General features: G+C 35.3%; 1 protein-coding gene across 2 annotated transcripts in view; it reads right to left on the minus strand.

Annotated features, from left to right (window-relative positions):
• Positions 1–8,435: 8,435 nt before the first annotated feature.
• Positions 8,436–16,268, minus strand: part of LOC113121057 (tensin-1-like) — a 40,614-nt gene continuing 32,781 nt past the window's right edge. For both annotated transcript variants that reach the window (XM_026291284.1, XM_026291285.1), the window contains 10 exons: positions 15,677–16,029; positions 15,505–15,591; positions 13,806–13,937; positions 12,391–12,486; positions 11,455–11,532; positions 11,307–11,384; positions 11,053–11,221; positions 10,316–10,384; positions 10,098–10,127; positions 8,436–9,993 (listed from right to left, as the gene is read on the minus strand). In XM_026291284.1, coding sequence (XP_026147069.1) covers positions 9,849–9,993; positions 10,098–10,127; positions 10,316–10,384; positions 11,053–11,221; positions 11,307–11,384; positions 11,455–11,532; positions 12,391–12,486; positions 13,806–13,937; positions 15,505–15,591; positions 15,677–16,029 — 1,237 coding nt within the window. In that variant the 3' untranslated portion in view covers positions 8,436–9,848. The remainder of the gene's footprint in view (positions 9,994–10,097; positions 10,128–10,315; positions 10,385–11,052; positions 11,222–11,306; positions 11,385–11,454; positions 11,533–12,390; positions 12,487–13,805; positions 13,938–15,504; positions 15,592–15,676; positions 16,030–16,268) is intronic.

Genomic DNA, 16,268 nt, shown 5'->3' on the forward strand with positions numbered 1-16,268 from the left:
CTCCACCCCCTTGCCCTGAGCCCATATAAAGGGGCAGTTTGTTTAATCAGTAATCACTTCTGAACAAGTGAGACACTATCTTTTTATCCGACCAAACCTCTGAATAAGCAAACCATTATACTACCCTCTCTCTCCAGAGAATACGGTGAGCTCATGCCACCTGCAGTCTACCACATTATGCTGAATCAGTGTCTTTGAGATGGTCAAACTGTGATCCTTTACTAAAATTTACCATGATTTTACTAGAGTAACCATCATTAAACTGTGGGAGTAAGTAGTAACTAAAAAAAATTAATCATGGTTTAACTAGAGTCACCATAGTTGGTTTTAATACTGCATTTACAGTAAAACCATAGTAACTACAAAATAAACCATGGTTTTACTAGTTAAAAGGATAGTTCACTATGAAACACTTAAAGGGATAGTACACCCAAAAATTAAAATTCTGTTATTTTTGTTTTTGTTGCACACAAAATGTATTTGCATAGCTTCGAAAAAAATTATGGTTGAACCACTGATGTCACATGGATTATTTTAACAATGTCCTTGCTACATTTCTGGACCTTGATCGTGGTCCTTGTTGTCTGTGGAGGGTCAGAGAGCTCTCGGAATTCATCAATAATATCTTTGTGTTCCGAAGGTGAACAAATGTCTTACGGGTTTGGAACGACAAGAGGGTGAGTAATTAATAACTGAATTTTCGTTTTTTTGTGTATACTATCCCTTTAAGCGTTTTATAGTAAAGGTTTAATAAGTACATACTTATGGTTTTAATACAGCCATGGTTTAACAATGATTGTTTATTATAAATTATTGAATTATTTGTTTCGTTTGAACTTTTACTATAACATTTCCAGTAAATTCATAGTAAACAAACATGGTTTTACTACAACATTTGCGGTATAAATATAGTAATTTCAAAATTACAGAAATTTGTTTTAAGCATAGATTAAGAGTTAGTGAAAATATAATAATAACAATACCTGTTTTTGTATAGCATTTACAGTAAAACCATAGTACAAATGATCCATGTTTTAACTACAGCACAGTATCATTTTCTTGTCATACAACACATACAATATCCCTACCACCTGAGAAAATCTTTATTTCAGCCTGTTTATCCAAAATAGGATGCCTGGATGTGGCTAGCCATTAACATTCCCATTCATCTCAATGGCAGTTGCTCAACTGAAGTATGCAGTCCTGGGAGTGCACAACCTGATTGCTGCCATCTTTGCTCCATGGGGATTTTTTGAGCCAATCATCTCAGTTCTAAATGTCATGTGACTGATCCAGTGGCGGCTCCAGACAATTTTGATTGGGGGGGCAATGGGGGGGTCCTGGTCTTTTCAAGGGGGGTCTCATGAAAACCAACAAAAAATACAGTGGACATGGCTAATAACTGCGTATTTCTGCTACTAAACAACAAAAACACCTTTGCAATGTAAACAAATGACAGGCTACATTTGTTATTCATATCCTTCACACTGCACTTTCATGTCAGGTATATTATGCATTTTTATTTACATTGATTTTTTTACATTTATTTCCAGAGAGATATTATTGAGTTTACAGGCTAAAGTGGTCTTGCTGTTGTAAACACTGTTGCTTTTGTAGAAAAAATATTTGCATCACATTTAAAATATAATTATATTTTAATTCATTTCTGAATTGTTTTTATTTTTATAATGATAATTCAGAGAATGAGAAAATCTGAATAAGCCTTACCAGTGGTGTGATAATTATTTTTACGTGTTAAAAATAAATAAGTACTGTAATATAATAAAAGTTTAGTCAAATAACATAAAAAAGACCAGACCCCTCGATGCCTGTGAAACTTTTCTCCCTCAAACAGCACGCTAGTGTTACTCTACACTACAGGCTACACACAGCACTGTAAACAACGTATCTGCATGTTCTCACATCACATCGTTCTTGTTAAATAATAATAAGTAAATAAACACCAAAATCACTTCGCTGAGAATGAAACACCACTTACCAGCTACCACGGTGTTGAAAATATCCTCTAGCAATTAAAAAATGCGCGTGCAGCATGAGGAATCTTCCTGGTTGGATGAGGTCGTAGTCAGGTGAACTGTCATCATGTTGGTCATTTTATTTACGGCTAAATTATTATTAATAAATTGTAATAATATTATGATTGGGCGTGGGCAGGCATTCACAAAAGTTTATGTTATTACAACAAAAAAATTGAGGAAATTTTGCTTTGACAAAAGGGCACTTAAGGGGCAAAGGAGCAGGTGCTCAAGTGAACCGGTTCTTTCGGACAATTCGATCAAATAAACCAGCTGAAAAAAAAATGGTTCACCGGTTCTTTTGCGCTCGATGTAATGCCGTCATTGGCGATGATTGCCCTTCATTCAAGCCTTTGGTTTACCCACGCTTATAACATTAGCAAAGAATCAGTTCAGAATCAATCACCAAAAGAATCAGTTCGGTTCAGATGCGCTCTGTGTCAGTCTGCTTCACGCTGAATCACGCATGCGCAGTTATCATCAGCTCATCGGTTCTCGAATCGGACGCGTCCGACAGAAACGGTTCTCGGTTCAGTGTATGAATAAATGTCGAAATTAGGGATGTCAACGATTAATCGATGATCGATTAATTGTCGATAAGAGATGCAATCGATTAAGGCTATCGATGGTCGGTTAACCGATTCAATGTTGGGCTGCGTGCGGCTCATGCGCACTCAACACGTGCGAGCGGCTGTGAGTGACGGTGACGATATATAAAAGCATCATCATTCATTCACAATGTACAAATTAAGCTTTTAATGTGATTTAAACTTTAAAGTACATTAAAATAGAAACAACATAAAAGTTCTTCAACATTAAATGCAATAGAAATGTAGTTACTAATCATTTCATCAGATAACTGTTTTATATCGTGCGCTTTGCAGGGCTGCGGGACACAGTGACAGGACAGGTAGTCTATTCATTCCTACAACTTGTTAATTCATTCCTACGAATTATTAATGTGGCAATTGTCCATGTTTCATTAATTTTGTTCCCTAAATAACCCATGATTTAAGTGAAATAAGGGAACAAATTAATAAATCGAACGAATTCTTAATTCATGAAATCTTTAATTTCCCTTCCCATGTTTACCACAGTAAGAGATGCGAAAACAGTTATTAAAAGCGAAAGATAATAAAATAAACCTGGGAAATTAGAGGGTTAGACTATGAAGATTTAGGAAAAGAAACAATGCCTAAATATACTGAATTTGTGGAAATTCGTGACCAACCTGCAAACCAGAACAAAGCCGCGTAAATGAAGACTATGGGGTCCAAAAGCATGGTCGCGATCTAACATTTTCCAGTGAACCTATCATTCCTCTAATAAACAAAGCTTTTATACCACACTTGTCATAATCAGATCTTATCATTTCTAAATAAATAATTGCTGGATTCAAAACAGCGATTAATAGGCGCTGTGACCGACACATTCCCGGAGCATTCACTGCTGTCACTAAACGGTGACGCCGAGCATCGTTCACAAGTTTCTGCATGGACCTGACTAGGGCACAGGTTCTAAGCCCTGGGACAAAATGGGATGCTTTAAGGAAAATTTATAGCCTACTAAGTAATAGGCCCAAAATAAAAATAACAATTTGTTTTCATGTTTTTTTAAATAGGCTATGCGAAATATATCCGACTTAAATAGGCTAATTAAGATTAACGGATTTAAAACAGAAGGCGCTCCATAAGTTCACAAAAAAAAAAAAAGGATGACAACGCATTCTGTTTGTTTGCTTTATTTTACAAGAGCACAAATCTTCTGTTTTTATTGTGAGTGTGCACAAATGAAAGTAAACACTTTTGCGGAAAATATATATATTTTTTTAATTTCTCAGCTGTTTCGATAGCGCTGGAGCATGCTGCACACGTATATTCTAGCGATTCAAACTTACATCGCAGTCTGTTCATTATCAAAATAAAATGTCAAATAAACATTAAAAGGTTACACTGGTCAGTTTAAATAGACCGTAGTATACCGGTCCACTCTGCTGTTATGCCAAGGACGTTTTTGCTCATATGAAGAGGATCATCTTTTCCATCTATAGGCTATGCGAATGCGTGTTAAGTACAAGCCTAGTTTACATTATAAATAATAGTTTAACATTCACATACATTGTGAATATGGAAACATTTCGATTTGTGCCGAATGAGACATGAGCAATAACCTCCAAATAAATCTGGCCAAAGCCGCGCTCGCTCATCCTCGTGTGCACGCATGCACTGTCACGATCTAATGCGCTGTATGCTGGATTTTTAAAAATCTGCATTTTCTAGGACAGAATCCAGCAGGATCAAATTAATGTGAGCAACTGTGTTTTGGTGCAGCAGCGCCGATGTAGTTCACTTAATGTGCAGCGCAGTCACACGCGCTCCACATTTCGGATAATTTTATACAATAATGTCAGTTGAAAACATTGCAATTGTGCTTTAAAATACAACAACGAGCACCACAAAACCATTTAAAGAGGCGCGTTCAGCGTTCTCCGTGCGGGATTGGAAACTGTCAACAAAGTAAAATGACCTCAAAAGTATGGCGCGCTCTCTTCATTTTATCAAATGATCATAATCACATCTATTCATTTTATAATCCTGCTACTAGCATTTTATTCAGACTAAAACCTCTTTAATTCAAGTGAGAAAGCGTTTTGTGTGTGTGTGTGTGGCTTTTGAACATCCTGTCATACCGCTGACTGCGTGCCTGCAATAGACGCATTTTGCAGTATTATGGTTAACGATTAATCGATTAATTGATCGTTAATTTAAACGACGATCGATCATGGAAATAATCGAAATTTGACATCCCTAGTCGAAATAATTATTATTTATTATTGTTCTGCGTAGTTTGAAGAGAAACATTTTTGGATCTTTATCCCGAATATATATATTTTTTAATCAGGAAGAGGCTGGGGGGTCAAATGGGGGGTCAAGGCATTTTTTGGCAGGGTCTTGAGACCCCCCAAGACCCCCCCTGGCGCCGCCGGTGGACTGATCATCCATATTAGAACTTCCTCCAGCAGACAAGATAACACGAGTGTATATATTTAATTTTTGACAGGAATAAAAAACGAGGCTGTGAGACACAAGTACAGTGCTTTGAATGGACTGTACTGTTGTTCAACAACATACCGATTGTTCAGAAATATTTCCAGTAGGCAAAAAATCCATAAAACAGTATTTAAAATTGTGCGTGGCATTGTAAAGACATTGAATATATTCCTCACAACCATGTTTTAATTAGCATTCATTTCAATATTGCATCTAACCAGAGTAAAGTCTATTTCATACAGTTATGTGCTCTTCAAAACATCAACTACATCTGAAGTACATTTTGGTTACTTGCAAAAAATAATTTCAGAATAGATTTAAATGGAAATCAGTGGAGAAACTAACAATATTGTTTTAATATTATTTTTAATTCCGTGAGAATAGTGAATTCCACACCACAAATATAATGACAATGACATAGAGAATCGGAAATGAAAAGTTGGAATTACTTTTACAACGATTTTTTTTTTTTTAATAAACAAATCAGAATACACATGACAGAGTTAGAGCATTTAAAGTGGCAGACAACATTACTGCAGCACATAATTAAGATGAGGGGAACATTATCGTCCATTAGTGTGGGAGCTAATAAAGTTAAAGTTTTCATTCTGTAATGTATGAAAGTGGCTTAAGGCAGAGCAACCACTTGCGAAAAATCTCGCCAAACAAGATAAAGGCAAGGCAGGTGATTTGGTTCAAAATTTTATTATTATTTACATTTTTTTGTTACGCTAGTTGAAAGTCTCCTCACTATAGCAATCAATAAGTTAAGCGGCCTAAATGTATATATATATATATATATATATATATATATATATATATATATATATATATATATATATATATCATCAGTGGAAGCCATAGGACCATGAAATGTTTATCCAATCATATCGCTTGTATTTGCATACTTCTGCCAAAGCCACTCAAAGGCAAGCCTGCATCCTTAAGCCAAAAAAGTATAATAGCTAATGCTGCCACTTCTTCTTTGGCAGTACGTGAGAAAGGAGATCAGAAGCCTTTTTTTAAAAAATGGATATCAATGGAGAGGCTTCACTACGCAATAAACAGTTTTTTTAGGAGAAATGGCTTATCATTTAGAAGTATGTGTATTTTTTTCAAAAAAATGCTTTAGAAAATTGAGTCGGGCCGGGTACAAAAACAAACATGCGTTTCTACTTATGATGGTGACAAGAGAGAGAAAGCTCAGTGCACAGGACAGACATTAGCCGAGTCAAGCGACAACAGAAAGATAGAGATGGCGGATAAAAAACAAAAGAGAAAAACGTCTGTGGAACAAAACAAGGCTTATGATAAGGCAAGAAGTATACCACATGTAAATATCGCACCAGCTTTCCATCGCTGGAGAGAAATCAAGGACTAGGAAGGCCTGTGATTGGATGCCGGGGTTGCTTTGTTTCTTCTTAGTAGGTGAGTAACATTGGTTTTTGTTTGTTTCAAAGAACTAATATATTCTGTTAAAACACATGTATATTCACATTAAAAAACCCTTAGGAAAAAGTTAAAAAAAAATAGGAAAGTACGCTTTTAGTTTATATTTGAGCTATACTCCTAGAATCTGTGTTGTTATTATTATACAGTAGAGGGCAGTAGTATTCATCTTGAGCACAGAATAATAAAAATAAAAAAAAAACAAGTGAAGAAGAAAAAAGAAACTAGATACTACCACATGTAATCTAACACGATCCTCTGACATGAAAAAGCATCAAAACTGTAACATTATGTAAAAAAATGTAGACCGATGAAGAGGTAATAATTACAGTCAAGGTTTGGGTTGTTGATCGATTCTATCTATGTTTTGATTATCATTCTGAATCCGATTCATAGTCTTTTTTCAGGTTTTTGTTCAAAAAGTTATTTCTTCATTTTTTATAAAACTTACCCACATTGAAGTGTTTAAAAAAGATTGCATGAAGTTAGAATAAAAAAAAAATGTTTACAAGCAGATACCCTGTTCTTTCTTTGGATGTTTTGTTTGTTCAGATATTCATAATATTTAATTAGTAAACTATAAGTATACCTAGAGTATAAGTTCACTTTTAGTATAATTGCAGTACAAACTACACGCATAGAGGTAAACTAGTTGTTTATTCAAAGTGTGCTACTGATATATTTAAAATATACTTAAAAGTATACTTTTATATACTAGAAAGTGGACCAATTTAGTCCCAAGGAGTATTGAAACAGTACACTTACAAGTATACTACTAGAACACTGATATTTGTATACTTGCTATGTAAAGTATACTGTACTTAAAAATATACTTGAACTTTAATTAAGTAGCATCACCCTCTGTGCAGCTGACAAGTCACATTTACCTTAATTATATTTAGGTTTTAGCCATACCTTAGCTTTTACACCTCCACCTATGAATTTGCAGTGTTTCCAGATGTTTTAATGCACATTTTGAATTTATGCATAAAAACAACTGGATGGAAACATGAATAGGCCTACTGTTACATTATGTTATGTTATTCTAATGTAATTGCATTTTTATATTGTACATTTAAATTGCCAATAAAAAATATTTTAAACTATTTAATTTTGTAAAGTCTGGTTTTGAGACATAACTAAAATGTAATTTAATCTTTTTTTTTCTTTTCTTTTTTGCAAAAATAAAGGACAAAATATGTTTGCAGTTACATATTAACAAGGTCATAGTCAGGTATACTTCATAAAAATAAGAGTAACAGAAAAAAATCTAACTTATATTGTTGTCACTTTTGACCCACCTGTGAGTTACTTTTGTCCCAACCGATGGGGTCAAAAGTAATAATGTGCAACTTATGTTCAAAGTGAAATTATACTGAAGTCTTTCTACTTTTCTACAATATACCACCTCGTATTGATAAACCACACTTCTGAGTTACTGGTCACAGCAATAAACATGAAGTATAAATACTTTTTGGTAAGGGCACACAGTACTATCAAAACACATTCAACCTGTATTACCATAGTAACACACATTGCTTTCACTTATCGATGACATCATACCCTCAGCGAGCTGGCACAATAATCGTTGCCTGGGTTGCATGGGTACTGTATGTGTGGTGCGGCGCTATCAAAATAGGGGCGTGTTTGTTTTGGTGATTTGAAATATCACCATTGGTTACCAGAAATCACCTACCCCACCTTTAATTAATCAACAGCCTATCTGTTAATCTTCAACATGTTTGACAATACTTTTGGACTGAACTACAGTACATAGTTTTTAGAGTTTACCACGAAAAAAAATCAGTTTTATAAGAGAAGTCACTGACTTTTTGTTACAGGTGGGATTCAGCTTACTGCACTTCGCATTCATTCCTATGGTATCCATAAACGGCTGTAAGGCTGTAATGTGATTGTTTATTATGATCACACAAGGTCCAAGTTAGTTGTTGCTTTCTAATACAGACCATCTCATCTCTATAGCATCACGCTAACACGATGTTGTCAGAAACTGATGACATATATCCTTTTAACACAGTATATGACAAAAACTGCCTCAATTTAGTACCATAAAATTTATTTAATATTGTATTCTGTGCCTGTATACAGTCCATAAATCATTGATTTACAAATAAACCAATGCATTAGACAGTACAAAGAAAGTACAGAATAGCTTTTGTGATAAAAACTTGCTTCTTAAAGTAAGAAAAGTAATGGCACAGGCACATTTGTCCGATTCAGATGAATTCCAAGTGAAACATTTATTTGCAAAATCCTCTTTGATCAAGCATTTACACACTTTGTCAGTTAAAAAAAAATTGTCAGAAGTACTGAGTTCACATGTAATGTTGTTTACCTCAAATGAGGTGATCTATCAAAATTAGATGGCTTAACTCTCATGCCACATAGATGAGTAAGAGATGAGTATACACAGAATATGAGTTATATGATAAATATTTCCAAATATATAAACAAAGTCAAAGCAAATGTGCTTTTTAAAGGAAACCACTTAGCATTGATCGAAAAATGTTAGCTCGGCACTTATACACAAATTCAGAGATAAACATCAATTGATTATTTTGAACTATAAAAATGTTAAAAGTATTATTTGATAATGTATACACATATATAAAACCAAAAATATTTCAATTTTGTAAATTGATATGCAAAATGCTCTTTGGTCTGCATTTTGTGGATGTATGTGCCCAGACACAACATGGAAATGAATCTACATTTACACCTCAATCATTTTTATTTCCAAACGAAACTAAGGACCTCAGAAATACTGCAAACAAAATGGCAAAAAAAAAAGAAAAGAAAAGGGTAGTAAGTTGTTTTTCCTCTTAGGCTTTCGAGTTTGCTTTGAGCAGACTGTTTATGGCAGTGCGAGAATGAGCTGGAGAAGTGTGGCGCCCTCTTCTGGACGTGTCATGTGATGCAACAGTGCTACGTAGGTTTCAAAGACTTCCTGTGGAATGGATTTTTTTTTCAGGGTAGTCATCAGGTGGGACAATTGGAAATGTTATCCCGGGCCTTGTGAAAGGGCAGTCCACCTATAAAACTTGTTCCTGGTCCCCATGAAGTTTAGCTTCACCCCTGTGTATCTTGTTCAAAAAACAGGGAGAATCCAACATAAAATAAAGTTTCATCTATTCCAATACTGACGTCTCACTGTCTCTACCCCATCAGCAAGTAAAAGCGGTCACATAACAGTAGCGAAACTGTAAATTTGGTTCCTTCTTCAACATTTTATTTTAAGGATGTAGAGTCTGTCCCCTTCACAGTTCAGCAGGGATCTCTGCTTATGATTTTTCTATTTAGTCTTCTGAGAGCCGATCATCACCTTAGAGACAAAGTTGACAATAGCGCTGGCGGGCTGCTCGGGGTCGTGCTCGGCAAACAGGTGACACACATTCTCTGTGCTGCTCCCGCTTTTCCTCGCAATGAAGCCAAAGATCCTGTTTTACACACAAGCATACACAACTATGAATAAATATACACACTGAAATACATAACTGACACTACTCCAGAACTGAACTGAGATAGCCGGATTAAAACGTACTTTGCAGCTGTGCAGCCGTCCCGTGTCCACCTGTGAAAAGTGCAGGGAAGAAGTCAGAACATCCAAGAAAAACCCATTTACACCAAAATATTCAATTATATTGTGAAGTCTGAAATATTCTTTACAAGTGTAAAACTGGTAGACTGTAGATTAATGGAAAGCAGGCAAACAAATGTCCAAACAAGATTGCAAGATTGTGTGTGTGTGTGTGTTTGTACCTCCTGTCCTGAGGATCCAGGGCACAGAATATAACTGTGTTGACTGCATAGTGTCTCCTGAAGAACAATCTGGAAACACACAGTAATATAAAAACTCAGGACAACATTATATGTCTATACATTATACATGATATGTTTTTATCACTCTTCATTGCTTTGCATTAAAAGTAACAGTAAAGGCATTTCATTGTTTATTTTTTTTTCCTCTATTTCAAATGAATGCTGCTCCTTTGACCTTTCTATTCATCAAAGAATCTTGAAAAAAAGTAACATGGTTTCCACAAAAATATGCAAATGTTTCTTGAGCAGCAAATCAACAGATCAGAATGATTTCTGAAGGATCATGTGACACTGAAGACTGGAGAAATGATGCTGAAAATTCAGCTTTGCATCAAAGGAATAAATTACATTTAAAATGCTTCACAAGTAGAAGTTAAATTGGAACAATATTTCATAACATTACTGTTTTTTAATCAACTAAATGTAGCTTTGGCGAGCATAAGACATTTTTAAAAACATGAAAACATTTTTACAGACCACAAACCTTTGACCAATTACACACAAAACCAACAGGTGATTATTGAGATTACACAACTTTAGCTTTCATTTCCACTTCAACATTATTCACAACAGATTGCTAACATAAATGTCCCACTGACAGCAATACATTATCAATAACACCCCCTAAACCCATCTAAATATAACTCAATCTTTGAAATATAAAGCGAGAGACTCACTTCCTCTGGTTGTCCGTGAGGGTGATTCCCTGTGCAGACACTTTAAAGTGAACGACGGTGGATGTGGGTGCTGGATCCATACTGAAAATCCCAGTGGTGGCCTTCTGGACACCCTGAACTCCTGTCAGAGACTCCAGATCCACGCTGCCCAGGAACCACACGTTACACGCTGAGCAACAACACACACACACATTAACACATTAACACACGGATGAGACCAAACAATCACAGATATTGTTCAGGCGTTTCATTACCTGCTCCCTGTTTGAGTAGCTCTGCTGCAGAGTTTGTAGATGTCTGCGATGAAGACTCATTGAACTCCTCTAGAGGATCTAAAAGAAGTCTTCAGTTAGCATAAAAACACTAAAAACATAAAACTCACACACTAAAATCAGAACATACCTCTGTTTGGGATGATGAGTCTGCACGGTAAAGCCAAGGGTGTGATTGAATGCTGACATACCAAAGCTGTGAGACTTCCTGTAGAAGTATATGTATATTAAGTATACATTTATTTAATGCCATGCCAGCATCATAAGCTACTGTCTTGGCAAAAAATATTAAAGTACAAAAAAAAGAAATAATAATAAAAAAAAAAACTAGCAAACAAACACAAATTATATTACACAAGATTTGTGAGACTTCATGTTCATATGGGAAACAATATTTTTAAGCTGAATGTTTTACCATATTTTCCAAACAATAACAATGCATGGTTGTAACAATTTTGCTTAATTAAAAAAATATATACATTACCGTTCAGAAGCCAGGAGTCGGCGATAACATTAAAAGATATGTTTACTATAGATGGATTTATTTTATTAAACAGTAGAATTTTGAAATATTATTAGAATTAAAAAATATATTTTTCTATTTCAATAGATTTTACAATGTCATTAATTTTGGCAATACAAAAGCTGAATTTTCAGTAGCCATTCCCCGAGTCTTCAGTGTCATATACTGATATAATATTATATAAAATGCTGATTTAGCACTAAAAGGGATTATTTGAATGTTTAATTATCATTATTATTTATTTTTAATATTATTTTACAAGTGACATTTTTTTTAAGATTCTTTGATGAATAGAAAAGTTCAAAAGAATATTTTTCCAACAATATAAATGTATTTTTTTTACGATTTAATGTTGAATAAAAGTAGCCTATTATAAAAAGTTCCTGACCCCAAACTTTAAAGGGAGTGAAAAGACAAGCGCAACAGTTGCACGATGCTCCTGACTTCAGCCACTAGAGGGAGCTCCTGACCCTGCAATGATGAAGCTCTAACCAGCTCTCGTGTCTGTTATTAACCTTCACACAGACATGAACGGATACTTACCAAAATAAGGTTCATTGGGACAGCCTTTTAACCGCACTCCCTTTTGTGTGCACTCGATCAGGAAATGCCGCACAAGCTCATTGGACAGATCACCCACTGTGCACAGAGATAGGAAATGACTTCATTTGAAAAAAGTATTTTTAATTACTAAAGAAGCAATGCCAGCACATATGTAGTAGCAAGAGGAAATGGATGGAGAAGTGTTGACCAAATTTCAAAAGACCCACATATATACAGAAGAAAAAAAATCATGAACAAAATGGAGCTTGATTGCTTCTCCTGAACAAAAAAAAAAAAAAAAAACAGCTCAAGAGTTTTCTCCTGAGGATTTACTAATCTCACGCATGGCTCCTATGGTTTCAGAAGAGATCTTAACATTGTCTCCAACTGCGCTTGGATTTCCTAAGATATTAACATCTGCCAGCAAAAGTTAGAGACTTCAGTGGTCTGCAAAAAAAGCAACTTTAGTTCAACACCATGGCTGTCTCACTGAGAATTGTCTTATTTGTTTATACTGTTATTTCTCCTCAAGAATTCTACCATGCTATTTTTATTTGTTTAATTATTTAAAGCTAAGTTGTAATGTCTGTATTTGTTTAGTAATACATTCATAATTGAGTGTGACTGACCCTTAGTGTGTGTGTGTGTGTGTGTGTGTGTCTTTTTAAATGGTGCAATAACAAGCAAAAATAATCTGCACTGAAATGTGCCATGCAAACTATAAAAATTGCTCAGAAATGATCAGGGATGTTGTTATAAACAGCATTTCACTGGATTGTTTCCAACTTTGAGATCCTTCAGAAAGACTTTCCTGCATTTAACTCTAATCATCAGTTCATCTGAAATGTGGGAACAACAGAATGCATCCTACTTCCTCCATAATACCTCACCCTGACTGACTGGTCCAAGTTTGTGAACACCAGGAGTGTATCTGATGTTGAAAATAGACTCAGATTAAGTTTTCATACAATGAGCTCTTATCTCTAAAGATAAAGTTAAATTTAATTTCCAATGGAACAGAAAAAAAACAGCTTAATACTAGTCACCTAGAATTGTGAATCAGAAGGAGATAGACAGTGTGTGTGTGTGTGTGTGTGCGCCTCCCTTCCTTCCTCTGATTGAGAGACACACTGTGTTTACGGAGGGGCTCTGGATATGAACGCTCCAGCTGTGTTCACACTCATTCAGCTGTTTCTCACACAATAGTGTTGGGACGACCTGCTCCATGGTCTTAAAGTCCATCAAAAATTCACTGCAGTTTATTCAAGGAATTGCCCTGTATATTCAGACTCTATGGACAGTTCATATATGCAGACAAAAAGGTGACCATTTAAAACGCATTGTGTCACTGTTCAGCTCGAATGAGTGGAAATGTGAGAGTTGTTATCAAAGTCATGTGTTTGTAAAGTTCTTACTTTTTCTGCTTTGCTGTACAACCGAGGGTGGGGGCGTGGCCACCTTCATAGCCAATCCGTAAGCTCCTCTGAATGAGTGACTGTCTCTGATGATGAAGGAGCCCGGCTCTTTATCCTTGAGAATGGCAATAGCTAAAAAAAAAAGGAAAATTTGAAAATATATTTGACCCTGGATTTTTTTCAAAAATTAAGATTTATACATAATCTGGAAGCTGAATAAATAAGCTTTCCATTAATGAATCATATATTAGGATCGGACGATATTTGTCAGAGGTGCAACTATTTGAAAATCTGGAATCTGAGGGTGCAAAAATATCTAAATATTGAGAAAATTGCCTTTAAAATTGTCCAAATGAATTCTTAACAATGTACATTAATAATCAAAATTTAGTTAAGTTTTGACATTTATGGTAGGAAATTTACAAAATATATTCATGGAACACTATCTTTACTTAATATACTTATGATTTTTGGCATAAAAGAACAATCTATAATTTTGACCCATACATTGTTTTTTTTTTTTTTTTTTTTGGCTACTGCTAAAAATATACCCCAGTGACTTAAGACTGGTTTTGTGGTGCATTCTGCTGTCATAATTGAAGAAGCAGAGAGGAAGTAATGCTTAAAAACCTTAGTCGAGATAGACAAAGATGAAGCAATGAAAGCTACTTTGAGAACAATCAGTTGATCAAGTTACATTTTAAACCACCATTAAACAGAAAACACTATGTCTTTCACAGGTGACAACAAGAATAATATGTATATGTTTTAATCAGTTATTTTGAATGCTGGACTAAAAGGTGTAAAATGCAGCATTGGCACAAATGCTGACAAGGAGGCAAATAAACTGGTAAAAGTTAAACTGCAACTGTAAGTGAAAAAACAAGACTGTGAGGGACAGAAAAAATAAATTAGAAATCATTAAACAAAAATACATTCTGTTGATCAAAATTGACAGAACAGACTTTCATAATGTGACAAAATATTTATATTTCAAATAAATGCTCTGAATTTTCTATTCATCAAAGAATTATGAAAAAAAAAGAACACAGCTTCCACAAAAAAAAAAAAAAAAAAATTATCAAAACTGTTTTAACATTGAAATCATCATAAATATTTCATGAGCAGCAAATCAGCATATTAGAATGATCAGCACAGGAATATATTACATTTAACAAACATTTAAAATAGAAATTCATATCAAATACCTTTATTTCCACACAATATTACTGTTTTACTGTATCAACAGCATAAAAAAAAAAAATTACCGACCCCAAACTTTTGAATGATAATGTATATCCCTCACAGCCATAGACATTTAAAGGGATAGTTAGTTTACCCCAAAATGAAAACTTTGTCATCATTTGCTCATCCTCATGTCTTTCCAAACCTGTATGAGTCTCTTTCTTATGCTGAATATAAAAGAAGATATTTTAACGAATGTTGGCAATCAAACAGTTGATGTTCCCCTCTGACTTCCATAGTATTTACTCCCCTATTATGGAAGTCAATGGGGATCAAAAACTATTTGGTTCTTCAAAATATCTTCTTTTGTGTTCAACATAACAAAGAAACTTATACAAGGTTTGGAACATCATGAAGGTGAGGAAATGATGACAACATTTCATTTTTGGGTTAACAATACATTTAACATGACTCTGAATTTAGCTTAGGCCTACTGAGGATCTAATTTTGTTACCTTGCTCTCTCGAGATGTCTGGCTTGTACCAAAACTTTGACGTGTCTTGAACAAACTTCACATTTTCTGGTTTACTGGCCATAAAATCTGCAAAGAAGAAGAATATCACGATAAATGTGCTTAATGTGTTAATGTGCCTGTGTGTGCGCTTACAGACAGACACACTACAAACCTGGACTTGGTGTAGATCTGGTAGGTGAGCTGTTGTGACTGGTATAGGACGTGCTGACTGCACTCCTGCTGAGCGGGAACAGGGTCTCTGAGCCTTCAGTCCCTCGTCTCTTCAGGGGCAGATGGGGACGCTGAGCCACATCCAGACCCAGAGCCTCCAGACCCTCCACCGCCTCCAGCAGGCTGCTCTCCAGTCCCCCCACATCCAGAGAGGAGGACAGGCCTCGGGGGGCTCCACGAGGGGAGCTGTGGGAGTTGGGGGCCGAGAGGGTGAGGGGTGGAGAGGACTGAGGGGTGTAGTGACTCAGAGGGGTGCTGGATCCACCCTCTAACCAGGAATGAGCTGGGGCGGGACTGCATGGAGAATAGAAAACAGTTATCCTACATATCCTGTGCATAGACAAACACACCCCACCATGTGTTTATACATTGTTAAATATAGACTAGATACACAACAGACCACACAAGTAGCCTGGTGTTACTGAAAAGCCAGGATTTACATCAGTTGGGTGAGAAAGGTATTGACTGACTTCTAGGAATGGAGTAATAAAACAATTGTAAAAAATTATTGCTATATATTTTATTATATAAAA

This window comes from Carassius auratus, chromosome 20 (genome assembly GCF_003368295.1).
Source record: "Carassius auratus strain Wakin chromosome 20, ASM336829v1, whole genome shotgun sequence".
In the NCBI taxonomy this organism is placed as follows: Eukaryota; Metazoa; Chordata; class Actinopteri; order Cypriniformes; family Cyprinidae; genus Carassius; species Carassius auratus.